The sequence below is a fragment of the Scophthalmus maximus genome, chromosome 17, assembly GCF_022379125.1.
Source record: "Scophthalmus maximus strain ysfricsl-2021 chromosome 17, ASM2237912v1, whole genome shotgun sequence".
Taxonomy (NCBI): Eukaryota; Metazoa; Chordata; class Actinopteri; order Pleuronectiformes; family Scophthalmidae; genus Scophthalmus; species Scophthalmus maximus.
The window spans coordinates 19,698,296-19,724,293 of record NC_061531.1 but is presented as its reverse complement, the minus strand read 5'-3'; the positions used below and the strand labels follow the sequence as shown (position 1 = coordinate 19,724,293).

At 45.8% G+C, this 25,998-nt stretch overlaps 3 protein-coding genes across 9 annotated transcripts; 1 reads left to right on the top strand and 2 right to left on the bottom strand.

Moving 5' to 3' along the window:
- Nucleotides 1-512: 512 nt before the first annotated feature.
- Nucleotides 513-7,653, bottom strand: LOC118289137 (nuclear distribution protein nudE homolog 1-A-like). 5 transcript variants are annotated; one of them, XM_047328274.1, is made up of 11 exons: nucleotides 7,466-7,653; nucleotides 7,223-7,358; nucleotides 6,606-6,887; nucleotides 6,027-6,157; nucleotides 5,144-5,297; nucleotides 3,425-3,573; nucleotides 3,065-3,201; nucleotides 2,394-2,648; nucleotides 2,162-2,247; nucleotides 1,893-2,032; nucleotides 513-1,480 (listed from the first exon to the last, which is right to left on the bottom strand). In XM_047328274.1, exons 4-11 carry the CDS (start codon nucleotides 6,110-6,112, stop codon nucleotides 1,432-1,434), a joined length of 1,056 nt encoding a protein of 351 aa, XP_047184230.1. In that variant the 5' UTR covers nucleotides 6,113-6,157; nucleotides 6,606-6,887; nucleotides 7,223-7,358; nucleotides 7,466-7,653; the 3' UTR covers nucleotides 513-1,431. The 5 variants fall into 5 exon arrangements, with proteins under 5 accessions (XP_047184230.1, XP_047184229.1, XP_047184227.1 ...); XM_047328273.1 differs by having other exon boundaries at nucleotides 7,470-7,653; XM_047328271.1 differs by lacking the exon at nucleotides 7,223-7,358 and having other exon boundaries at nucleotides 7,470-7,653.
- A 277-nt stretch (nucleotides 7,654-7,930) lies between these two features.
- On the bottom strand, nucleotides 7,931-19,568 carry LOC118289180 (mpv17-like protein). Of its 2 annotated transcripts, none has more exons than XM_035615980.2 (5): nucleotides 19,306-19,568; nucleotides 11,841-12,200; nucleotides 11,606-11,676; nucleotides 11,159-11,188; nucleotides 7,931-10,701 (listed from the first exon to the last, which is right to left on the bottom strand). In XM_035615980.2, exons 2-5 carry the CDS (start codon nucleotides 12,145-12,147, stop codon nucleotides 10,486-10,488), a joined length of 624 nt encoding a protein of 207 aa, XP_035471873.1. In that variant the 5' UTR covers nucleotides 12,148-12,200; nucleotides 19,306-19,568; the 3' UTR covers nucleotides 7,931-10,485. The 2 variants fall into 2 exon arrangements, with proteins under 2 accessions (XP_035471873.1, XP_035471871.1); XM_035615978.2 differs by lacking the exon at nucleotides 19,306-19,568 and adding an exon at nucleotides 13,132-13,189.
- Nucleotides 14,635-24,121, top strand: crlf3 (cytokine receptor-like factor 3). 2 transcript variants are annotated; one of them, XM_035615865.2, is made up of 9 exons: nucleotides 14,635-14,787; nucleotides 16,859-16,982; nucleotides 19,336-19,543; nucleotides 19,699-19,786; nucleotides 19,977-20,154; nucleotides 20,255-20,483; nucleotides 21,429-21,567; nucleotides 21,768-21,880; nucleotides 22,207-24,121. In XM_035615865.2, exons 2-9 carry the CDS (start codon nucleotides 16,866-16,868, stop codon nucleotides 22,476-22,478), a joined length of 1,344 nt encoding a protein of 447 aa, XP_035471758.1. In that variant the 5' UTR covers nucleotides 14,635-14,787; nucleotides 16,859-16,865; the 3' UTR covers nucleotides 22,479-24,121. The 2 variants fall into 2 exon arrangements, with proteins under 2 accessions (XP_035471758.1, XP_047184225.1); XM_047328269.1 differs by lacking the exon at nucleotides 14,635-14,787 and adding an exon at nucleotides 14,831-14,958.
- Nucleotides 24,122-25,998: the final 1,877 nt, after the last annotated feature.

Here is a 25,998-nt window from a genome sequence, read left to right as displayed (position 1 = left end):
TCACTTCTTCAAATGTGTTAATGAAAGTAAATGACTTCATTTCTTTTTTCCATTTCAAGTTTTATTGCTTTTGATAAAGTCACGTGAGTCAAAAAGAAAAACCAACCAGACCTCGACAGACGTTAGAAACTCTACAGTCTATAAACTTACACATCAAACTTATTACTTATTACTCACTTTTTTAACATAAAACACAAGTCGCCTTCACTGAAGTTTTCATATGTCCTCATTAATAACAGGAGTTTCACCACCGTCACTCCTGGAAAGACAGAAGCTCTGTAGAGGGAGTCACTGTTAAAGCTGCAGTGTGTAATATGTAGAAGAACTTATTCACAGAAATTGAATATACCGTCCATAACTATGTGTTCATATATGTATAATTGTGATAACTGTGAATGAGTTAGATATAGTTCCATGAGGTGGACCCGACCTCTGTGTTTCTACGTCGTGTTGAATACGGTTGTTGAACTAAATGGTCCAGAATACGTCGCGTTCACTTTGAATTTTCAGACGCTGCCGGAAACCGTAAATGGTGGTGCGCCACCATAAAGTGTCCCCTGTCGGTCGCTCAGTTGGTTGCGGTTTGCAACTTTACCACCAGATGCCGCCAGAAAAGTACAAAAATGACACACTGGGGCACAAGAGGCTGTGCAGTAGTTCATACTAAGATCGTAGATGTTTAATATGACGCCATCATATAGACTTTTTCTCACTCGCGACCTGCGGCTCCGTGTGAGGGTTTTAATAAAATGAGCTGTGGCACTTCGCTGGCGGAAACCTGGTTCAGTGTTTTATTATTTTAAAGGCACCGTGTTTCTATAAACGGACAGTTTTGGCTTCTGGGTGGTGGATTCACGTCGTCCACCAGAGGACGGAGTGAATATCAATAAAAGGTATTAAAACTCTTATGATGTAACAAACTGTTAACTAGTTAAATCTAACTTCCTATCATCACTTGACTCCACTTCCTCTATCAAATTAAAAGTTATTATCACTTCGTTACTTTGCAGCAGCAGCGGCGGTGATAAGACGGGTGAACGTTGTTCCTGCTGCTTCTGTACATTCATGCAGCGTTTCCTCCTGGATGTGGTTCGTCTTTACAAAAGTGAAACATTTTCCATTTGAGAGGATGAATCTTAAGTCTCCGTTCTTGCTCCGCAGAGCAAACCTGCATCTGTCAGCGTCTTCTCACGGAGTCCAGGAGAGTTATTTCAAAGCTTAAGTGCGAGTGCCGAAAACGATTTGTCCCCCCAGAGTATCTACAGTAACTGTCCATCGCATCAGAGCAGCTTCCCGTCAGAGAAGTCCGAGTCCGAGTGTGATGTGCGAGAGACACGGTACCGTTATAAAACCCTCCAGGACGGGACGGACAGGAAGTGCCCAGCAGCTCAGAGGACGAACGACCAAGTTGGTGTGAGGATGTTTTCACTTTCACAGCAGCAGCTTATGTCCAGCTGCGAAGTCCAACCTCTTCACCAGCCTGTGGAAACACGGCAAACACATTCAGAGAGTTTCTTCACCGGACTCACAGACAAACGTCAGAAAACACAGAGTACATTTGGAGAAACAAGCAGACGACCAGAGAAACAAACACGAATGATCATTTAAAAGTTGTTTTTGGACATGAAGTGGTAATATTTTGAGAATAAAGTCATGATTTTATGAGGATAAAGTTGAAATTGAGATTAAAGTTGAAATATTTTGACAGTAAAGTCGTAAGATTATGGGAAAAAAGTCAAAATATTACAAGAATTAAGTCAAAATTTTACAAGATTAAAGTTGTTAATTTACATTTATTTTGGATCTTATCCCTTCATGTTGACAAGTTATATAAAAACTCTCTCCTACTTGTAATTGGTCTGAGCATTAGACTGTGAACCCGAGCTCCTCACCCCTTGTTGTAGAGGCCGTTGGCCGGACCGGTCTCGTTGTTCTGACCCGCCGGCGCCCCCTGTCCTCCGGCGTGACCTCTGCGATTAACCGTCTGCTCGTTGATGTAATCCCGACACGACGCCAGCTTGGACTCGAGGTTCTGAGCAAATGAGGTGGGGGAAAAAATTCCATAATTATTGGCTCATGTTTTTCAGTGAACCCCAGTGAGACTATTCAGACGCAGCCTGCAGCGTATGAATAAGATCAGAATCACGGGAGTGTTTCTCACCCCAACTTTCCTCAGCAGCTCGCCCACGATGTTCAGAGCCGAGATTCTTGCCGAGGTGGTGAACGGAGTCGCCAACAGGCTTTCACCTGCAGAAAGGAAGCTGCTCTTCAACACGGACACACTCACTCCACAGTGATATGAAACAGGAAAGATTAAAAAAAGACCTCAACATTTTAATCATTTTCTCCAGAACTTTACTCCTGGTTCCGTCACGATGAGCTGGTGGACTGACCTCTGCTGACGGAGGGTGGTGGGGTGCTGAAGGAGTCAGTCGGGGCAGGAGGTCTGGACGGTGTGGTGGTGGTCGGGACGGGCTGGTTGGAGGATGAAGACGTGGTTTTGTCCAGGGGGGTGAGAGGTGGGGTGGGCAGCCCGGCCAGAGACGAGGTGGAGGAAGACGACGGAGTCTCTTTGACGACATTGCTGAAGGACGGCTTCCTGTCCTGTACCTGCTGTTTCTGCTGCACTGCCAGCTCCTGCCTCAGGTCTAACACACACACACACACACAGACACATTTTTTCTACTTTTAAAAACATAAAGCTATGAACATCATGAGTCATATGCACAAAAACATCACATGTCCGTCAGTTTCTCCGAGTTTCATTTCAGCAGCAGCATGTTTATAATGAAATGAATCAAATTGGTGGTTTTATTCTGAAGGACCTGGCTGGTGTCGGACAGGAAGTGAAGTGTGTGTGTGTGTGTGTGTGTGTGTGTGTGTGTGTGTGTGTGTGTGTGTGTGTGTGTGTGTGTGTGTGTGTGTGTGTGTGTGTGTGTGTGTGTGTGTGTGTGTGTGTGTGTGTGTGTGTGTGTGTGTGTGTGTGTGTGTGTGTGTGTGTGTGTGTGTGTGTGTGTGTGTGTGTGTGTGTGTGTATATCTGACTGTTCACATGGAGCTCTGACCTCTGGCCTCGTCCTTCAGCCTCTGGACGGACTCCAGCAGATTCTCCTTCTCGTCCAGCTCGCTCTCCAGGAAGGCGTTTCTCTCGATGACATGGTTCATCCTCTGCTCGAAGTCCTCCAGCGACATGATGGTCGCCCTGAAACACACGAGGCGAAACAGAGCTCCAGGAACACCTTCTGTACACAGTGCCGAGAGCTATTCCAGATGCTTTAAGTTTTTTAAACTTTGCAGTGTCTTAATCTAACGTGTGTAAATAAGGTAAATAACAATTGGTACTTTTCTCAGCAGAGGATCTACAAACCTCATTTCTTGCTAACCCTAATCAATTTCTTTAGAACAAAAGAACGCCGCCCGGTCACCTCTTGGTTCGCTCCAGGTCGTCGTTGGCCTGCTCCAGCTCCCGGATGTATTTGTGGAGCTGGTCTCTGACGGCCGTGGTCTCGGCCAGGTCGCCCTCCAGGCTGGAGATCTGCCGACAGGCCTCGGAGTGATGCGACTCGTACTTCTCCTGGCAGGAAAGAGACGATGGGAAAATTAAAGGAAAAGAAGAACATGAAGGATGGTGAGCGGAGGTGGAGGAGGAAGAAGGTCAAGATCCAACTTCAAAGCATAAACACAAACGTTTAGTCAAAACCAAAAGACAAAAGAAAAAGCATCAGAGGGACGATTTCATAGTGATGTCGTGATGACATCACTCCTGCCATATGATCAGATATTATATAATCTTCAGGTTGAGTCTTTAGAGCAGCTTTCAGACAGGCACTGTCACTGTCAAATCATTTTATGATCAATATAATCTTTAGATTGTCTCTGTTATTTGCGCATATATCTTGGAAAAATTTGTTTTTCTTTTCTGGTGGAGATAAACTCTCGAGAAATTATCTCACCATTCTGCTTATTCCGACCTTAATGGAATAATCAGAAGTGAATCGCAGCCGCTCCGTTACGGAACTGTCTGTTAACACAACAACGTGTCGAGTGCCAGACAGTTTCATTCGTCTCATAATAGTGAATTATTCTTTAGAGCCGAGCTCTTATCTCACGTGTCTCTCACACAACTCGACACTGTGTCAAGCTTCGGCACGTTGTGACTGAATTCCATGAGTTCTCTGCATAACTTGACAAACATGTTGCCTGAGGCAAAGACCCGGAGCACGAGCCTCATCGACTTCGGATGTGAAAATATCACATATGAAATATTCTAATTTTTTTATGATATCTAGTCGGATGAAACATTCGCGTCGCGTTTGGTGTGAACGCATCATAACCGTCGTCTTGCAATAAATCCTCCCTTCATGAAGGAAATTGTTCTTTTAGTTTTGTTAACTTTCACCAACATCATTTTAATCAATCAGAACAGCTGAAATATTATTGATGCCTCTCGGTCTCAAACAATAAAGTTCAACAGAATCACAAACAGTTCAGTTCAATCAACACCTTCGAATAAAACAAGTTTCGAGCAGAGCAGCTAGATCAGTCTGAGCTCGTGTTCGTTTCTTCGAAAGATAGAAGATAGAATTGTTGGTTGAAGTATTTAATTTTTATTTTTTAATTTAATTTTTTTTTTAAATGGCAGCTCATAGGGGGTTGATTTTCAGTAGAAAAGATATTGAACAAGACAGAGAATACGTGGTGAGTGCACTGTGACATCTCCCATCGCCTGCAGACACCGAGCAGGCAGGAGGCATCAGCTGCTCCGGCCCAGCCTGAATCAGCCCTCTGTGTGTGTGTGTGTGTGTGTGTGTGTGTGTGTGTGTGTGTGTGTGTGTGTGTGTGTGTGTGTGTGTGTGTGTGTGTGTGTGTGTGTGTGTGTGTGTGTGTGTGTCAGCTGATAAATATGGAAAACCCCAGTCAAATCCACTTCAACAGTAAAATCCACTGTTAACAGTCGGTCAGTCAATTGGTTGAAAATGATTTTGCAGCGCTGGACGACTCATTTATTCTCTCTTCTCTGCATATTGTTTCTAAAACGACCTCCAGGGCGAGTGTGTCTTTGGTTTCAGTGCCTGGACGTTTGTTTTATGAAGCTAGGATTGTGGGGATATTGCCATTTTCTGCGAGTAACTGTGATGACGCACCTTGTAGTTTTCCAGCTCCGTGCAAAGGCGGCTGTTGGCGCCGAGAAGCTCGCGGTTTCGCGCCTCACACTGTTTCAACTCCGTCTCCAACTCGCCCTCGTAGTCGCGACTCATCTGCTGGAACTCCTGCAGCTCCTCTTGGGCTTCGTCCGCACTGGACGCAGAGGAGAAATGTTGTGTTATTATTTTAATGGTGATTCTGTTTACCTAATCAATTCTTCTTGTCTTGTTTGAAACCAGTTCGGACCAAACGAGAAGTGTTACCGGCAGGTTTGGGCGCAGCATCATTTGATTTACTCACGTTAAACCCGACAACATCTGCTCGTTCCCCATCAGACGCGAACGTCAGTGACGTCGGAGGATCTCAGAAGTAATTGGCTTTCGCAACGTCGTGTCCCGCAAATATTTTTGTTCGAGTTCAGGGATGCGAATGAGAATTGTATGTGATCTCATCGCGTTCGGTGGGAACCAAGAAACAAGTCTAAAGCCGCTTGGAACAAAAAAACAACTAGACCCGACCACTTTCCCACCGAACCGCAGGAAACTCTGATCTTTGTGGATTAAACATGAAAAGTGTTTTGTGGGAAAACACTTGGAGGTTCACGGAGGTTTGTGTCCACAGACTCACATTTCCACAAACTCAACTGGAGAGCAAACCGACTGATTATTTATCAAAGAATTTACTACAGAGCACAGAGGTACTGGAAGATTAAATATTTGGCACATAAGTTATGGCACCATAATAACTTAAATAACAAATTTAAGGACTTTTCATGGACGGTTTATTAAAACATTTTTGGATTGAGGTGGAAGTAAAAGAACACACATACATAAAATATATATTCTGGTCTATTTAAACCAACATGAACGGGGGAGGACGCACCTCTGCTGGTGCCGGGCAGCCTGCTCCTTCCAGTGCTGCAGCTCCTCCTGCAGGGACCCGAACTCCGGAGGCTCTGGATCCTCCATGTGCAGCCCGGGTGGTGGAGAGCTCTCACTCTCACGTCCCTCTCTCTGTGGTTCAAGTGAAACAAAAGATATTAGATTAAAGTTCTGACCAGTCAGAAACTCCTGTTTGGAAATCAGGCGCTTTACTGTCAAGGCAACACCGACTAATAGAAAAACATTATTTACGGCAGGAAATGATTTCAGACGATTCTTCTGCATGTTCACCTTATAATTCGGCAGTGGCTGAATATTTAAAGGGCCCATATTGTCAAATGAGATTTCCTGGCTTTTTTCATAATAAATAAGGTCTAGGGTCTGTACGTACCATAAGTGTCAAAACGGTGAACAAACAGACAAATACACAGTCTGCATTCAGCAGCTGCTTTTTTTTCATAGTTTTTACAAGGCCCCAGGACTTCTGCAGAATGTGACGTCATAGTGACGCAGTCTCTGCCTTCAGCCCCCAACAGGAACTAACTCTGAATTATTTTACATTTGCAAAATTCATTGGTACCCGGTGTCGGCCGCGGCTGGGGCAGAGACGCCGGTGTTCTGGCCGTATCGGCGTCTCTGCCCCAGCAGCAGCTCAGCAGGTCGCTCTGGCGTCTTCCGCCGACACCAGGTACCGATGACGTGTCGTCGTCGGGAGCAGGAGATAGTTCCTCCAGGGCAGAAGCTCAGAGGAGCTGGTTGGTCCTGGCCGTGCGTCGCTCAGAAGACAGTCGGCCAATCAGAAGAGAGGCTCATCACATATTAATGAGACAGGCCAACGTTGACCTGTTTCTTTGCAGAGCTCCTTAAAAAGAGATATGAAACCATATTGAAATAAAACAAATACATCTTCTTAAAGATCAAAACTTCAAATAAACACCAGAAAGGTTCAACATGGAGTCTGTCTATTGTCTGACTTCTGTCTTGCTCCTCTGTGACAGTGAACTGAAGATCTTTGGTGTGTGGACAAAACAAAACATCATGTTGATGGTAGTTGAAATCATTTTGTGACATCTTATGGACAAAGAATCGACAGATGAGAACAATCGTTGGTTGCAGCCCTTAAATTAACATGATGTGTTTGTGAAATGAGCCGAATGGAAGAATCTTCTCTCAAGATTCATAAAAACATCTTAAAACCTCCGCCGAGCTCCGGACACACGAGCCGAGTCACTTCTGAAGTGAACCTGACAGAGGATCCACATGGAGGCTGGTGACAGGCAGGACGGGAACCGCAGACAGAAGATAACGGGAAGTCGGGTTAGCATCACAGCAGCTACAGGAGTTAGCATGTTGTTAGCTAGTGAACTCCAACAAGTTAGCTTGTCGAGCTAACGGACTTAACCCTTTAGATCCCGGCTCAGATAAACAGATGAAACTTACTCACTTCGCTTCGTTTGACGCACTTAAATTCTTTTGTTTTCTCTTTTAGAATCTTCTCCGTGCGCCGGTTTGACCACCGACAGTTTCCCGGTGAGATTTTAAACCGTGGACCCGCAGAAAGTTCAGCGTTTGTCGGAGTCGAGCGAGTTGTTCCTGCCTCGACAGGAGACGACGAACAATAACAAGTGTCCATTCATTCCGGCCGGAGCCGATCCACCAATCACGAGTTCGACAGCGGCCCCCGTCCCCCGCCGCTGTTGGTCAATTGTCGTGTCAGTCTAATGTTGGTAGGCGGGATCGGAGCTATTGTCCAATCAGAGCGGTCAGCAGGAGTAACTGCATAATCAGCGTCGTCAGATCGAGATTGACGGATTATCAGATACAAGAAACACAGAGACTCAATTAAAGACCACAGAGACTCAATAAAAGACCACAAAGACTCAATAAAAGACCACAAAGACTCAATTAAAGACCACAAAGACTCAATTAAAGACCACAGATACACACTTAATGACCACAGAGACTCAATTAAAGACCACAAAGACTCAATAAAAGACCACAAAGACTCAATTAAAGACCACAAAGACTCAATTAAAGACCACAAAGACTCAATTAAAGACCACAGATACACACTTAAAGACCACAAAGACTCAATTAAAGACCACAAAGACTCAATTAAAGACCACAGATACACACTTAAAGACCACAAAGACTCAATTAAAGACCACAAAGACTCAATTAAAGGCCACAGAGATGTACATTGGTCAAAAAGTCAGTAAATTACAAAAAAAGATCAAATATGGCTACATTGAAACACACAATGATTACAAAAAGACACACAACTTCTGAAAAAGGAAGAAATACATACACAAAATGATCTCAAAACCACTAAAAGAAGATGAATATGATGATGACAAAACCAGACAAATGATCAAATCTAGATATACAACAACTGAAAAGTGAGGAAAAAATGACGCAAAATGTTCCAAAAAAAACCACTCAATTTCAACAAAGATGAGTAAAAATTAAACACTTAATAGATGCAAAGTTGCTCCAAAAGACAAAACTACTGAAAATAGAAGAAATATTACTATGAAAAAAACAAAATGATCACAAAAAACCAAATGAGACACAAACCAACCAAACTTGGCCCCGAACAAAACAAACGTGACCTTAAAGAGACACAAATGACCATAATGACACGAGACTCTCAAATTATTTTTTTTATTAACTATTGATAAAGATAATATAATTCTGTGCGCCCTCTCACACGCCTCCTCCTCCTGGCCACCAACCTGACGTGTAGTAGGGCAGTTGTGTTTCAGAGAGTTCGGAGAGGGAGGGTGTGTTAAGTGGCACCTGGGAATTTAACTTCCTGTTGGTGGGGTCAGAAGGTCGCACCGGATCCACTCTGTCCTTTTCAGACGGATTAGCCCGTGGCCTTTCTGATCCTGGTTAATCCACGAGCACCATCATCTGAGCATAAAGCTGTTTCATAGACACACACACACACACACACACAGATCCACTCTGTCTTGATAGACGACTACAAACAGCGACATTACAGGGAATTTGGTTAAAGGCTTAGTTCACTACTTTCAGAGTTAGAATCAGAATTCTATTTCAGTGGTGCCAATTTCAAAATTTGCTCATCAGTGAATAATCAGTCAGACAGAGATGAAGTGAACCTGGGACTCTACCCGGTTACAGTCTCGTTGTTCGTGGTTTTTAAACACAATGGAAAAGTTTCCCCTTAAAATCACATTATCTGTGGTCTAGAAATCACATCTAGTCCACAGAATATGACAGAACAGTTTATTCATTTCAGCGTTCACACAACAAACAAGCGATCGACCCATTTCTGAAAATATCACAAGATAGTTGAGGTTGTCACAGTTTTAGCTGTAAACCGGTCGTCACAATATCACAATCACACGCTGCTCTAAATTTAGATTTATGTGCCAAAAACAGACAGTCAGCGATCTACAGAAGGCTTGTGTCAAACTGCTTAACGTGTGCTCTTCCTCCCTCGAGGTAAATCCATAGATTTGATCCTTAAAAGTTGAATATTATGTACGATGCAGACATAGAGTTAATCACTGCTGATGTAATACTGTAGGTTCACTGTACCATGACGCAGTGAAATATCAAAGTCTATTTTTTTTCTCTCATTTGAAGATGAATATATTCGTAAAAGTCACAAACCTTTCAGCTTCACTACATAAAAATCTATACGAAATAGAATAACGGGTTTTGGTTTAGGAAACTGCACGATAAGGATTTCTGGGCCGATGGTAAACTATGAGATCATTCAAGTAAGAGGACAGGATCCAGATTCACAGGTGAAACTATGGGACACGCTCAACACAAGGGGGATGCACTGATGCTTTCTGAGTGAGTGGTCCCGCTTAGCTTAGCATCACCTTCATCCTTTACTGGGAACATGTTGGGAACATGTTGTTCAGTCTCTGTCTCACTGCTGTTAAAGATAAAAGTAGAGTTGAGTTAGACGAGAAGATCAGTACCACATGCAGAAACTCCATTTTAAATTGTATACATGTCTCAATACATTGATCATCACTGGTGACCGATCAGCCAAACAAGGGCGGCTTGTAGACCAGCGGTCTGTCCATCAAGAGAAAAGGCACAACTAGTGTTGAAGCAGAACTATCGAGCCCTTAACTCAGGAGCTTCTTCGTGCTCACGTCAGACCGGTCCCACCAGCAACAACAACCAGCCACAGTTCCTCATCACAACACAACTACATTAACACGTCCATGGGTCCAGGCTGATGAAACCTTTGTGGTTTGGAGCCAGGATCATCACTGTGAGTGCTTCCAGGTCTTGAATACTTCCTGTTTACAGCTTCACCAGCCTTTAACATCCATATCAGTCAGATGGTGAATGTTCTCAGTGACACAGTTTAACTTTTAAACCAGTGAGACGCTGCTTTCAGTTTGTGGATGCTGGTTTAGCAAAAGTGAAAACGCCATCAGTCCTGCGAAGTCCTCCTCCTTCCTTCAGTTTTCCCTCTGGGTCTTTTGCTTCTTCCGGGCAAGCCGGGCCTCGCGGATCTCCTCCAGCGTTTTGCGGGGGTCCATGACGAAGGCCAGGGCCACGGCGGCGGTGCCGTCGCCGTCCTGCCGGGAGAAGCACAGGAAGGTGGCCCAGAGGAAGGCGCAGCAGCCCATGAAGGCCGTCCGCAAGTACAACGGCATCAGGACGAAGTTGAGAAACTGTGAAGAGGCAGCGAGGTGATGAGGACAGAGAAGAGGAAAGTCCACTATAATCTCTATGCAGTAAAATGACACACTGAAAAAAGGTGAAAACATTTAGCTCAAAGTATTTTGTCATTCCCATTAGTCAAAAACTATTAATTAAACACAAACTCCTCTGCTGTTATTGATCTGCAGGCAGAACATGTTTCCTCTGACACTTAATAAATTAAAAAATCACAGATACAGATTAAATAAATAGTGAATATTGTTGATCTTTGCAGACGGAAACACTAGACTCGTCAATACAACATCAGTTGTGACATTTAATCAGATTTCTCAGCGGTTTTCAGGAAAACTATGCAATTACTTTTGGATCATTTTACTTTCTCATCCTACAACAATATCTGACTGATATCTTCTTCTTTTTTTAAATTACAAACAAAAAGCACAAGGTAAGAAATGAGTCCACGTTTACCTGCATGAATGGCCAGTACATGAGTCCCGTCTGAAAGTGAAAACAGGACATGATGAACTCAGCTTATCTTTTTAAGAAAACTTAATAGTTGCTCACCTAAAAAAATGTATTTTGAATGAACTGAAAAAAAGAAGGTACTTTGCTCCAACTAACTTTATTCAGTTTCTTGAGAAGATTTGGCCTCGATACATAAATTAAGTTGACAAAACACAACATTTTAGGTTTGGTCTGTGTGGAACAGCAGCCGGACACGGTGCGTTTATACACTTGACAGGATTTCAGATTGACGTTCTGGAACTCTCTGACTTTTTTTTATTATCCTTTGGCAGTTTATAGTCTGGTCTGAATTACCCCGCTCGCTCCCGGGGCGTCAATCTGGGTTAATCTGGTCGGGAGCTCGCAGCAGCGAGGGGAAGGTGACTTTTCTGTCGAGGCCTAGTGCCTTACCTTCCAGGTGTTGAAGAACTTCTCCCTCCAGTCTTCAAACACGTCCTCTTTGCCCTCCAGGAAGCTCACACCTGCAGGGCAGACAAGAGGAGAAGCGTGGGCGCCATTACGCACAATCCAAAAAACGTGTTATCTCCTTAAAACATGATGTTTGACTGAGAGGAACCCTCATCACCTCACTACTGACTTTAATCACAGAACAGTTCTGCTGTTTCTTTGCATAGACCAGACTCACCTGTGTAGAAGACGCTGGTGGCCAGTGGCGACGCGAAGCTCTGGTCCAGCAGCAGTTTGCGGAACACCATCGCGGCGGACTTCCCGGGAAAGCGCCGCTCCAGCGCGCGCAGCCAGAAGTAATTGAAGTTTCCATGGAAACTGATGGCCACGATGGCGACGTTGCGCGTGTGCCTCCAGTCCATGCGCTCCTTCTGCGCGATGAGCTGGTGGACCAGGTCGCCGCCGGCGAACAGGCAGCCGTACAGGGTGACGTTGGCCAGCCACGGGAAGCGTTTGGCGGCTTCCTTCAGCACCGCTCTCCTCATGTCGGGGAGGAGAAGTCGAGGTCCCGCTGACCAAAACGACGCGGAGCTGCCTCCTAATAATAATAATAATAATAATAATACGACTTATTCAATTAAGGAAATCGAGACGCGAGAACAGAGCGTTGGTTGAATGAACGTGACGGGGGCCTGCTGTCCGGCGGCGGGCCGAAACGACGCAATCCATCTGTGCGCGGTTTAATCGCAGGGCGGGATTATGTCCACGGGCCGCGGGAATAACACACATCATCAGCATCACTCCTCAGATGAGCGAGGACAAATGTGGACTAGACTCGAACGCGCTGTGCGTAAAAGCTTCCATGGCTCTGAAAGTGCCGCGTCTTGGAGACTCGTGCGCAAAATGCATCCGGCGAAGATATTAATATTAAACCCAATCTTGAGGAACAGTCTCCACTGGGACATAACAATGAATCTGGATAACTCCTGTCTGCTCTGACTCGCCGCGATGTCGCTCCCGGTGAATCCGGTGCCTCAGGCTCCGGTAAATCCTGCGGGTCAAGCGCTACTCAGAGGGGGGTTGTCCCGCGGGACTGCTCACGTGAGCTCCCCGCGTCTTTACTAACTAACGTCGCTGACGTCATGATGCACCGGCGACGGTTTGTCCGCGCGCCGTCAGATCAGTGGCGCACGGAAACAGTGACCGAGGAGTCAAGTGGCACAAACACAAAGTGGAAGTTAAATAAAAACCTAAATATGTATTTGGGACGTTACAATGGAAGCAAAATATAGCCCAAAATCTCAAACCTGATCAGTGCATGAAAGAAATGTTGATGTGTCATTACTACATTAATCCAAAGGGTGGCGCTCTTTTATATCAGATTAATTATACAGCCACCAAGGAGGCCCCCCCCCCCCCGTGAGACTTTACAGGAAGAGGGACACTTAACTATAAATGACCAAAATAAAAACTCAACAAATCAAATAATTAAGGTTTAAAGACGAGAATTTTACAACAATTTGAACCACCTGAACCTTGGGCCCTGGTTCTTCTCTGGCCCCTGGTTCTTCTCTCTCTGGCCTCTGGTTCTTCTCTGGTCCCTGGTTCTTCTCTCTCTGGCCCCTGGTTCTTCTCTCTCTGGTCCCTGGTTCTTCTCTCTCTGGCCCCTGGTTCTTCTCTCTCTGGTCCCTGGTTCTTCTCTCTCTGGCCCGTGGTTCTTCTCTCTCTGGCCCCTGGTTCTTCTCACTTCGGCCCCTGGTTCTTCTCTCTCTGGCCCCTGGTTCTTCTCTGGCCCCTGGTTCTTCTCTCTCTGGCCCCTGGTTCTTCTCTCTCTGGCCCCTGGTTCTTCTCTGGCCCCTGGTTCTTCTCTCTCTGGCCCCTGGTTCTTCTCTCTCTGGCCCCTGGTTCTTCTCTCTCTGGCCCCTGGTTCTTCTCTCTCTGGCCCCTGGTTCTTCTCTCTCTGGCCCCTGGTTCTTCTCTGGCCCCTGGTTCTTCTCTCTCTGGCCCGTGGTTCTTCTCTCTCTGGCCTCTGGTTCTTCTCTGGCCCCTGGTTCTTCTCTCTCTGGCCCCTGGTTCTTCTCTCTCTGGCCCCTGGTTCTTCTCTCTCTGGTCCCTGGTTCTTCTCTCTCTGGCCTCTGGTTCTTCTCTGGCCCCTGGTTCTTCTCTCTCTGGCCCGTGGTTCTTCTCTCTCTGGTCCCTGGTTCTTCTCTCTCTGGCCTCTGGTTCTTCTCTGGCCCCTGGTTCTTCTCTCTCTGGCCCGTGGTTCTTCTCTCTCTGGCCCCTGGTTCTTCTCTCTCTGGCCCGTGGTTCTTCTCTCTCTGGCCCCTGGTTCTTCTCTCTCTGGCCTCTGGTTCTTCTCTGGCCCCTGGTTCTTCTCTCTCTGGCCCCTGGTTCTTCTCTCTCTGGCCCCTGGTTCTTCTCTCTCTGGTCCCTGGTTCTTCTCTCTCTGGCCTCTGGTTCTTCTCTGGCCCCTGGTTCTTCTCTCTCTGGCCCGTGGTTCTTCTCTCTCTGGCCCCTGGTTCTTCTCACTCCGGCCCCTGGTTCTTCTCTCTCTGGCCTCTGGTTCTTCTCTGGCCCCTGGTTCTTCGCTCTCTGGCCCCTGGTTCCTCGTCTCTCTGGCCCCTGGTTCTTCTCTCTCTGGCCCCTGGTTCTTCTTCTCTCTCTGGCCCCTGGTTCTTCTCTCTCTGGCCTCTGGTTCTTCTGTCTCTGGCCCCTGGTTCTTCTTCTCTCTCTGGCCCCTGGGTCTTCTCACTCCGGCCCCTGGTTCTTCTCTCTCTGGCCTCTGGTTCTTCTCTGGCCCCTGGTTCTTCTCTCTCTGGCCCCTGGTTCTTCTCTCTCTGGCCCCTGGTTCTTCTTCTCTCTCTGGCCCCTGGTTCTTCTCTCTCTGGCCCCTGGTTCCTCGTCTCTCTGGCCCCTGGACTCTTCTGAACTCTTCAATCTATTTCATCAGTTCCACCTCGATCGGTTCATCAGGGCGGGGCGCCTGGACGACCGGAGCATCTCTCGATTCTAACTGGCTGCCTCTCCTGTCGGTCGAGGCCGTCTCGCCTGTGATTGGCCGTTTGCCTTTGAAGCCTCGGAAGTGTCATGTGTGGACCCGAGCTCCACTCGGTCACATCGCGGCGGCGTCGAGCGGATTCACCGAGTTTTCAGGAAGAAATGGCGACGAGGAAGAAGTGAAGCAGGTACGTGAGGCGACGAGAAGAGGACGCGACTTGATTCTCCTCCGTTTGTGTCGAGCGGCGTTTTTCTGCTCGTCCCGAGTTTCACCGTCGTTCGACACAAAGAGTCTCGTAACTTTACTGAGAGAAAAGTTGACGACACAAATGAAAACGTGACGTCGCGTCATGACGTAGGTAATTAATATTTAATAACACGTCGCTTCTCTCCGTCTCGTTTACTGCTCAACTTTTTTATTAAAAATCATATTTCATTTTCCATCTCGTGGTGTGTTTCAGTCGTCCTGTCCCCGACGGCCGTGACTGACAGTTACATCCCTGGTCGACACAAAGTGTCGTTCGATGAAATGTTTCTACGCCGAATTGAGCCAAATACGTCACTCATTCACGTGGCCTATTCATTTTATTGTTATGATTTATGAGTGTGTGCCCACAGTGGCGCCAACTTTAAAATGACGTGATTTCTGAACGGAGTCTGGGATTCGGTTCTCTCCCCGGGAGCTGATCCTCCTCGTGACCATTGCAGCGGTAGATATGTCTCGTCGTGAATTATGGAATTATGATTGTTTTTTGATATGCGAGGTCTTCGGGCAGTGAATGTTGGGAGGGTTCGAGGTCATGGGGGGAAAAGTAGAAAATACGGAAGTGGAGTTGAGCGAGTTGAGACACGTCTGACGTCACTGCTTCACTCCAATAATAATAATAATAATAATAATAATATATTATTACTAATATTATTATTATAATGGTAATAATAACAACAATAATAATACCATTATATTATTATTATTATCATGATAATAATAATAATAATAATAATAACTCATTTTGTGGGCCCAGTGCCGAACATAACTTCATAACTTCCCTGTGAGTCAGAGCTTCTCTACATTACTGTCTGATGTAAACATGAACCTCGTTGACTGCACATGATCATAAACCTGTGAAGTACATAAAACTGTGAAGTATACTCGTGAAGTGTGGTTATGATTGTTTGAATAATTGATCAGTTTATGGAAAATTTAATTGGCAACTTTTCTCAAGGTTAAGAATCCGAACACAGCTTCTCAAATATGAGAATTTTTGTTAGGTTTTTTTGTGACTCATTGATAAGACGACACAATACGCCAGCGTCTGTGGGACAATAACTTACGACATTTCAAAGACAAAATAATGAAATTAAGTCAGTAAGTTGCAAGTTTAGTGGCATGAAAATTGTGCCATGAACTTTCAAGTCGCACACACCGTTGTGCTCGCGGATATTAAGATTAAAAATACACAACAATACTTCATATTAAAAATCATGCAGTGAGTTTCACAGTGTATTTCTGAGCCTGTGAACCGTCTGACAGACGTGTGAAAAGCAGGGCAGTGAAACATTGACCTAAATACTCACTGCTGCCTTTTGTTCACTGTGCGTCAACAGACATAAGGACAGAAGGAGAAGTTCTGTATGGTCTGTATCGTACAAATATTCATATTACTGTATAAACTGCAGACGAGAGGAATAAGAAGAAATTAAATCTATGATGTGGTTCAGTCCTGGACACGTTGTGAGCAGAGAGAAAGAAAGTTAGTGGGTGTAGTTTACGTCCAGAGAATGAGTGAGCGAGCGCATGCCTGCATAATTCTACTGCTTCACATTTGCATTCATGCATAAATTTCATATTCATGCATAAATCAATCACACTGTATCCACATGCTCCGATACATTCGGTGCTTTATGGACCATAATGTACAAAATGAACATGATGCTGTATTGAAGAAGACTTGAAGAATCAACAGTCTCATTTCTCAAACTGCTGGAAAATGAAACCTGAAGCGTGAGGTTGACTACGTTGCTGCAGGAAGTGGTTTGTTGCCACACACTGCTTGTGTCGTTGCACCTTGTAGTTTCTGTAGTGGAGGAGGCAGGTTACCTAATGTTCGGCTCCACGTCCGGGAGATCGACAGTCGGCCATGTCGACAACCAGTAAATACTAAACGGCACAAAATAAAAGCGATACATTGTCAATCGTGTACAGTGATATGAATATATGGATGTATGGATCGATCAGTAAGCGTCTGTGGTGTGTTCCAGGAGGACGATGTCTGTGGAGGTGGACGCGTTGCTGCAGGAGGCTAAAGAAAGCATCGAGGCCGCTCAGAACTATCGCAGTGAACTGCAGCAGAGGCTTCATGGCCTCAACCAGGCTCGCTCACAGGTACGACCACGACCACGTGTCACGTCACCACACGGTGACACGTCTACACGTCTACAGGTCAATCACACTGAACAGTGGTTCAGGGAGCACAGCGTGTTTCGGCTCTTCGTTTTTTTCCTCATCTTTCTGTTTCACTTATAAAACTGCTCATATTACTGTAGTTGTTCTCTAGAGGACCTCCATCTTTATCTGCTTCAAATACTCACTCACTCACTCAGACTCTCTCTCTCTCTCTCTCTCTCTCACTCCCTCTCTCTCTCTCTCTCTCTCTCTTCCACTCTGTCTCCCTCTCTCTCTCTCTTTCTCCCCCCTCTCTTCCACTGTCTCCCTCTCTCTCTCTCTCTCTTTCACTATCTCACTCCTCACACACACACACACACACACACACACACACACACACAATCTCTCTCTCTCTCTCTCTCTCTCTCTCTCTCTCTCACTCTCTCAAACACCCCCCCCCCATCAGTAACGAAGTGTGTCAGCCTCCGACTGAATCCCAGGAGACTTGATTCTCCCCGTCTCTCTCTTATATCTCTTCCTTCCTCCTGCTGTCTAGATTTACTCGTCTAGCTGCTCACAATAAACAATGCGGCCACTTCCTGTCGCCGTGGACGGACAGAACGTCTGAGGAGGAGCGACGAGGAGACACAGGAAGAAATAAAACCAACCATTTAGAATAGAATCAGAAAATAATGCGGGAGAGATATAATTAATTAACAAGGCTACAGATCTGCAAGTGTGGATACACGGGTCTATAGACGCTGTTAATTAATTATGATAATGAGCGAGTTGGAAGCAGGTCCCGCAGAAATTTGAAATATTTTCTAAATGTCCACAGGGGAAGAGAAAGAGGTCGTCGTCCACGATGACAGAAGAAATACAACATAACTTAAAAATATGTTGTCATCTCTAAAGATAACAGAGACAATCAATATCTTATATTGATCAGACATTTGTTCCCTATCATGATGTCATCTGATCAGTGACGTCATGCGTAGTTCAAGGTGTCTCTGACACAAACATCACCTCTCCAATGCTTTTCATTGATTATTGTTTACAATATTTATATAAAGTACAGTGAAAACTGTCTCTTTACATTACTGTCAGTGTGTGTGTGCGTGCATCCGCCCGCCCAATCCCAGCTGTTCCATCGTACATCATTTTGGATCAGAAATGATGTTGGGTCTCTTTCCCATAACTCCCCTCCTCCCAACACACACACACACACACACACCAGAGCGTGTGTGTGTGTTTTAAATCTCAGACAATATTATCACTGCATCATCTCGTCTTTGTCCGACTCGTCGCCCAAATATTTGTGAACTAAACTGAGTCGGTGTCTCCTGATGTCACATCATCATCTCAAGTTTGACTCATCATCAACCATTATTTATAGTTTGACTGTTATTCTGCCCACCCCAAAATATTGATCGCGTGTCCTCTGTTGTCGTACAGATAGTCGTCAGGAAGTGATGCACTGTCGCCAGTGGAAAACGTCCTGTGTGTCTGGAATACACACACACGCACGCACGCACGCACGCACTGAACTGTGTGTGTGTGTGTGTGTGTGTGTTTTCTATTTTCAGCGCCATACTGTCCTGCTTTGTTGGCGCAGCAGCTGTCAATCAGCCATCCGTTTCCTGCCATGTCTCTGTGTACTCATTGTGAAATCATCACTGTGTGTGTGCATAAGTGTGAGTAAAAGTGTGTGTTGGAGAGAGGAACTGAAACATGACCTCGGCCTCTGATGAGAAACCAGCAACCTTCCTGACGAGCGACTCGACAGTCGCCTAAAATCTGACTCTGTAGAAGTAGCAGGGAGAGTAGCATTTAATAGTAGCATTGGTAGTACTAGTAGCATTAGAAGTAGTAGTACTAGAAGCATTAGTAGTAGAATTATTATTATAGGACTAGTAGCACAAGTAGTAGCAGTACTAGTAGCATTATTATTATAGGACTAGTAGCACAAGTAGTAGCAGTACTAGTAGCATTATTATTATAGGACTAGTAGCACAAGTAGTAGCAGTACTAGTAGCATTAGTATTATAGGACTAGTAGCACTAGTAGTAGCAGTACTAGTAGCATTAGTATTATAGGACTAGTAGCACTAGTAGTAGCAGTACTAGTAGCATTAGTATTATAGGACTAGTAGCACTAGTAGTAGCAGGACTAGTAGCATTAGTAGTAGTGGTACTAGACGTATTAGTAGTAGCATTTGTAGTAATAGAACCATTAGTAGTAGCATTAGTCTCTGTCTTTAACCTTAGATGAAGAAAAGTTACTCGCCCCGTTCGCCTCACATCAGCACCATTTGACCTTGTACCTTCGTCTTCCTCTCTGCTGTGTGCTGCAGGTGCGGGGCAGCTCGGGTCAGGCCCGCGAGGCCCTCCGCAGGCACTTCACTGAGCTGCAGGCCGCTGCCTCCCGGCTGCTGACGGAGCGGCTGATCGCCCTGCTGGCCGAGGTGGACTCCATCGAGGCCGACAGCATCAAGCCGCTGGACGACTGTCAGAGCCTCATCGAGCACGGGGTGGGCCAGGCCGACGAGCTGCTCCGAGAGGGTGGGTCCCCGGAAAACACTGACTATTTCAATGAAGCAGGAAAAAAAACAACATTTACTACCTTGTTGAGGCTGCTGGTTAAACTTGTTTCTGGCTAAACAATGGAATCATTTCAAGCTACAGTGTGTTAAATATTGCCCCCTGTCTGTCTCCAGGGGAGGCAGCGCTGCGCTGTGGTCTCGGGGAGAAGGAGGAAAAACTGGGCAGTTTCACCAAGAAGGCCATGCACATCCAGCTGGACAGGTGGGGGGCGCACACACACACACACACACACACACACACACACACACACACACACACACACACACACACACACACACACACACACACACACACACACACACACACACACACACACACACACACACACACACACACACACACACACAAAGTCTGTAAGTATATATAAGAACTGGTTCCGTGTGTTCTCCAGTCTGCCCGAGGTCCCAGCATTGGTGGACGTCCCGTGTGTCTCGGCCCAGCTGGACGACTCCCTGCTGGGGCTGCTGAGGGAGCGAGTGTCCCGCCACGGCGCCGTCTCGTCCTGCCCGCCGGTCCAGATCGACGAGCTGCAGGAGAGACCGGGCGGCATCCTGGTCCGCTGGTGTAAGGTCGGCGAGGGAGAGGGACACACACAAACACAACAGACTCTTGTTCACACGTCCCATGTGAAGCTCTCGTAACCTTTGCCGTTGTGTGTGTGTGCTTCAGGTGGACGAGGACTTTGCGGCAGCGGACTACCGGCTGCAGCACCGGCGGTCCGGCACCGGGGGGAGCCAGTACGAGGATTCCTACATCGGGCGGGACTGCGAATTCCTGGTTCTCCAAGTGGATCCTCACACGGATTATCTGTTCAGGGTCTGTGCCCGCGGGGAGGGTCGCACCGAGTGGAGCCCCTGGAGCATCCCGCAGACAGGGTACACCACGCTCGCTCCACACGGTAGGTGAAGAGGACGTGTCCGACACCAGACCAGTGGTCTGCGAACCAACACACCCAGAGGGGAAACCCTGTGCAGAAAACAGCCAGACACGTGTAGAATCCATCATGTACATCATGGATTCATATACTCATAATTGGTACATAACTCTGAGGATTTCTCAGTGTCTCTTTAGTGACGGTCATTGACTGAAGTTCACATCTAGTGAAGAAACCCAATGAAATACAGCATTACGACATTTTAGATTACAAGATGACAGCTCATATCCACATGCTCAGTAATTATTTGAACATACCCCTGAAAATGTTTACATTTTTTTCTGGCATCTGATGGTAAAGTTAAAACCTCAACCAACCGAGCGACCGACAGGGGACACTTTATGGCAGCGCACCGCTGATTCCATTTCCGGTTTCCGGCAGCATCTAAAAATTCAGAGTGAACGCGACATATTCTGGACCGTTTAGTTCAACAACTGTATTCAACACGACGTAGAAACACGGAGACTCACACGGAGGTCGGGTCCACCTCATGGAACTATATTTGACTCATGAACATAGTTATGGACAATATATTACATTTCTGTGCATCAGTTCTTCTAAATATTACACACTGTAGATTTAATGTGTTAAAATCTCAAGACATCTCCTCCTTGTCTCCTGACGCCACATCAGCTCCCACGTTTGACTAATTAGCAACGATCTCTGGTCATATTTTTTTGTTTGACTGTTCTCCCGACCCCCCGTCATTTAAATCCGTCTTCACACAGCAGAAGTCTCGTGGACGTGTCGATATCTCACATCTGTTCAAAAACAACAAAGTCAAAACCTTTCAACTTCTTTAATGTAGCGACACAAACACAGATCGAACACAAGTCTCTTCAATAAATAAATAAATAAAACTGAAACCAACACAAAGCTCCGCCCCGTAATGTTTGTGTGTGATGACAGAGTGGAGTCCAGGCACTGACGGCTTCATCCTGAGCAGCAGGAGAAACATCGCTCTGCGCAATGACTCATCCCAAACCCGCTGCCGAGTCCTTTACTCCAACGCCCCCACGTACTTCTGTGGCCAGACACTGACCTTCAAGTACGTACACACACACGTACACGTACACGTACACACGCACACGTACACGCACACACGTACACGCACACACGCACGCACACACGCACGCACACACGTACGCACACACGTACGTACGCACACACACACACACACACACACACACACACACACACACACACATATAAACTTGTCTCCAACACGTCTTGTTTACTCGTCGCCAGGATCTCTGCGGCGGGTCAGGTGGACCGGAGGGACGGTCTGGGCGTGTGCGTGAACTGCCAGAAGGGGGCGGAGTCGCTGCAGCGAGACCAGGCTGTCTGCATCTCTACCAACGGTATGACCGACACGCAGAGGTTCAGACCACATCAGTCTGACGTCACATCCTTATTTCACCATATATTATAAAGAAAAGTAGTGTCCATCTTGATGTGTACGTCTTCATCTCAGTGGAGCGTCACTCACCTGAACAGTAAAGAGTTTTCATTGTTTTGCAGAAACTGCTTAAAGAAGAAATCCAAAGGCCATAATGAACAAAAATTATTATTATCTTGTTTTTGTAAGAATCATTTTCTTCCAGAACATTTCAGAGGGAATTGTTCAGTTTTTTTTTAGTCTGTGAAAGTTAAACTTCCTCCCGCGTGTCGACGTCTCCCCGCTCAGGCGCCGTGTTCGTGAACGGCAAAGAAATGACCAACCAGCTTCCCGCCATCGCCACCGGCTCGGCCGTGACCTTTGACATGGAGGTGGTGAACCTGTTCCCCGTCAGCAGCAGCAACAACAACCTGAGCGACGGCTGCAACTTCAAGCTGCGCGTGACCATCGGCTCGGGCAGCCGCGAGGTGGTGTTCGACTGGCTGGTGGACCAGGCGGTGGACGGCCTCTTCTTCGGCTGCTCCTTCGTCCACTCGGGCTGGAAAGTCCTCGTCTTCTGAAGACACACAGGCTCCGCCCCTTCTTCACGTCGCATCATTGTAATTCTGTTCTTTCCTCTTGTACGCCAGAAGTGTTTCCAGGGCGACTGTGGAGTCTGGAAGAAGAAAACGGGGAAAAAAAAATCAGTGGTTACATCACAGATCAGTAATATTTCTCACATAGATTTTTTTCTTCCCCCAAATATGTAAAAAAGACAAAAAAACCCTGTGACCGACATGTCCTGGAGAACGATTCACCTTCACTATGTCAGGAACCAGAGGCACAACGTGGAAAAGTTCCTCTGGAGAACCGTCAAGTTGGAGCGTCGCCATTCCACCGAATCGGTCCATAGCCCAACGTGGATTGAATGCGAGAAGCCTCGTCTTCAGTGAAACTCCTTCATGGTTCTCCAAACGCTTTGGTTGTGTTTGTTTCACTGTGTTTACATGCGCTGAGTGAACTTCGACCTTCTGCCTCTTGTTCAGTTCACCTGTAACGGGAGAATCAGCTGAACCTGATTTACCCCCTCTGCTTCATTTCTTCTGCAGAAAACCGATTTCTCGCAACAGGGTTTTTTTCCCGCTTCTTCTTCTTATCGGCGTTTAAACATGACCTCTGTGCCTGTCAGACTTCACAGAGGGGGAGAGTATCACCGAGCGAGGAGGGAACTTTACTAACGTTACATCGTCCGAACTGTGACAGACTGAGCTCTGAAAAAAAGATCAAAATAACCTCAAGTAACAAGGCTTTGTCAAAGCGGTCATTTTGTAAACGCAGGGCAGCTGAACTTTACTTGGTTTCTCGTTTGCATGTAAACGTGTAAACGTGTCATCTCCGATCCTGATTTTCTGTTTTCCCCTCAGACTCTTTGTAAACTCTGTCGGCGTCGAACGGAAACCGGTCGTGTTAACGAACGACGGTCCAACCATCGTTTCCCGACGTCTTGTTTTGATTTACTGAACCTTCTTATGAGGTTGACTGTTGTTTACAGCTGTTTGTTTTTTAAAGTAAGATAACGTTCACAATCATAGGATTTCGGTGGATTTTTTTTACAGGTGTGAGTGTTTATGAAGAAGAATATCTGAGAGAAATGTGGTGATTATTGATCAATACCTTGGCGACATTAAGTCACTTTAAGTCTTTTCTCTCCATGTTGTCTTCATTCAGCAGCATTTTGTTTCCAATGTTACGTGTTTTTTTTTTACCATTGGTGTTTTTCTTGGAGCAGACTCGTTACAATCAGCCGCTGCCTCTTTAAAGGTTTAGACTTTAAACCTGCTGGTGGTGTTTTTTTATTATTAAATGTTTTATTATCATTTGTTTTTTCTTACAAAAAAAAAACAACTTAACTGTGAAATTCAAACGTCCTTTTTGTTTTTCTCTTTGCCTCATGAACCAGCAGACGATTTAAAAAAAAAAGGGACAGTTCACCAATTAAACCAACAACAGTGTCGGAAATGTTGAGAGGGAATTTTGGAGAATTCGTACGGGACGAAGTGACGACGACCTTCAGTTGAGTGTGAGATGTTTGAAGATGTAGATGATTCATGTCTTGTTTGTCGAACGAATACAAAGAATCTGCATCTTGAAAAACTCTTTGGCGGAGTTACTGTTACATGTTTCTATGTGGAATTAAAAAAGGTCTTAAAAGTATGAAAACGTATATTAAAACAACGTCCTGGTTCTTTGAGCTTCACACGACAACAACGTCTCGTCTACAGTCTGATCAGAATACAAAGAAAGTTACTGTCGACTCACCAGTCGACGTGGAGACGAGAGGGAATCAGAGGCAACAAGAAATCTGAAAACGCCTGTTCTTATTTTAACCTTCGTCGTCGGTGAGTTAAGAGGAAATCGCCTCGGAGAACTTTTAGTTTTTAACTACAGATTAAAAATTTTAGATCCTGACAAACCTCAGACAGATGGAAGCGACGCAGTCCGCGTCCGACGCACTGTCTTCACTCGCTGTTTCCCACGTGTCTTTGCTGTCGGTGCTGGGAAACAAAAGAGAATGAACACACACACAGTAACTCACAGAAACACACACACGATGCATCAGGACAATACGTACGTTTTGTTGTGGAGGTCGTCTCTGCTGCGTTTCTTCGGCCGGACGCTCAACTCCTGAGGAACTCTCGTCTTATAGAAGCTGAAGAAAAAAACAGAAACTAAAATATTAATGTTTTGTGGCGGCGACAAACTAAAACACCGGAATATTTTATTATTTAGCCTCATGTCAAAATGACTAAAGTTCCCTCAGTGACATATACATCATCTCCATCTCTGACTGTGCAGCAACTAGTTATATTGATTATTAATAACAAGAATAAATAAACAATTTCATTAGTGGATAACTGATGCAATAAATAATTAAACTGGCTTAATTAACTTAACTTCCAACTGTCTGCAAGTATTTAATAAGTTAAATTATGAGACCATTTTGTTTTATATAGTGCATGCTAGCTAGTTAATGTAAGCTAACATGCGTCACATAATCATAAACAATTACCTTTATAGATTAAATAGTATAATTTAAATATACATTTAGTGAGGATATATAAATATACAATAACTCACCTGTCAAGCAGAACCAATGCGAGGTCGGAATCTGTCCGGATGCCCAGTCTGGTCCGGAGCGTCCGCCATCTTGGAAACGCCGGCCCGATGTTCACCCGGGTCTTCCCCCTCATCTCGTCCAACAACTTCTTGTGCCTCTTTCTTTTTCCGGCGCGTTGGAACCACGCGGCCACCGACTCGACGGCGGGCCGAGGAGTCCGCGGCAGCGAGTACAGGTGGTCCCGGTGTGCCTGGTGGTCCTGGTGGTCCCGGTGTGCCTGGTGGTCCTGGTGGTCCCGGTGTGCCCGGTGGTCCCGGTGGTCCCGGTGTGCCTGGTGGTCCCGGTGGTCCATCCCGAGCGAGCGACGCAAGTAAAAATAAAAAAGTCACAATAGTTTTGCGGTTCGCCCCCAACTACTTTTCGTTTCCGCGTTCTGACGCTACATCCGGTTTTCTGTGTTAACGTCATCGACAGGCGACCCCAAAAAACAGAAACGGACCTCTTTTTTTTACCTTTAAATTTGAAACGACAGGTTTCCGCAGGTTTGAAATTTTTCCAGGAAACATTTGTGACGTCGACCGAAAACGTCACACACGTGTTGAAATGTTTAACACTTTCATTTGGCAACGGACATGTTGTGTCTTTAAAAACGTGACGCCTCCGGCGCATGCGCCAGAATTGTGTCTGAGGGAACTTCCGGATTGTAACGTGACGGACTTATCGGTCTTTTCACCGGATCCAATCCGCGGGTCTGGTCGTTTCACCGAGGAGCAAAAATCGGATCCCAGTAAAAAAAAAGAAAAGAAAAGAAAAAGCTCCTGAACTCCCATGATGCCACTCTGCTTTCTGACGTCACCAAACCTCGACATTTGATATTGTTTTTGAGACCTCTAGTGGCAGAAAATAATACACATTATACACACGTTTTAAATTTAACTCTGTCGTGAACAGAAATCATCTGTTGTCTGATGGAAGTTTGTCTT

Bases quoted from the DNA above. Each gene is read 5' to 3' on its own strand.
- LOC118289137 (XM_047328274.1), bottom strand. From the start codon at position 6,112: ATGGAGGATCCAGAGCCTCCGGAGTTCGGGTCCCTGCAGGAGGAGCTG. The intron at 5,298-6,026 runs GTGCGTCCTCCC...CTCTGCGTCCAG, and splicing joins GCTGCCCGGCACCAGCAGAG to TGCGGACGAAGCCCAAGAGG. The intron at 2,248-2,393 runs GTCAGTCCACCA...TCCTTTCTGCAG, and splicing joins ACCACCCTCCGTCAGCAGAG to GTGAAAGCCTGTTGGCGACT.
- LOC118289180 (XM_035615980.2), bottom strand. From the start codon at position 12,147: ATGAGGAGAGCGGTGCTGAAGGAAGCCGCCAAACGCTTCCCGTGGCTG. The intron at 11,677-11,840 runs GTGAGTCTGGTC...TCTGCCCTGCAG, and splicing joins CACCAGCGTCTTCTACACAG to GTGTGAGCTTCCTGGAGGGC. The intron at 10,702-11,158 runs GTAAACGTGGAC...GCCTCTTCACAG, and splicing joins TGTACTGGCCATTCATGCAG to TTTCTCAACTTCGTCCTGAT.
- crlf3 (XM_035615865.2), top strand. From the start codon at position 16,866: ATGTCTGTGGAGGTGGACGCGTTGCTGCAGGAGGCTAAAGAAAGCATC. The intron at 21,568-21,767 runs GTACGTACACAC...ACTCGTCGCCAG, and splicing joins GGCCAGACACTGACCTTCAA to GATCTCTGCGGCGGGTCAGG. The intron at 21,881-22,206 runs GTATGACCGACA...CTCCCCGCTCAG, and splicing joins TGTCTGCATCTCTACCAACG to GCGCCGTGTTCGTGAACGGC.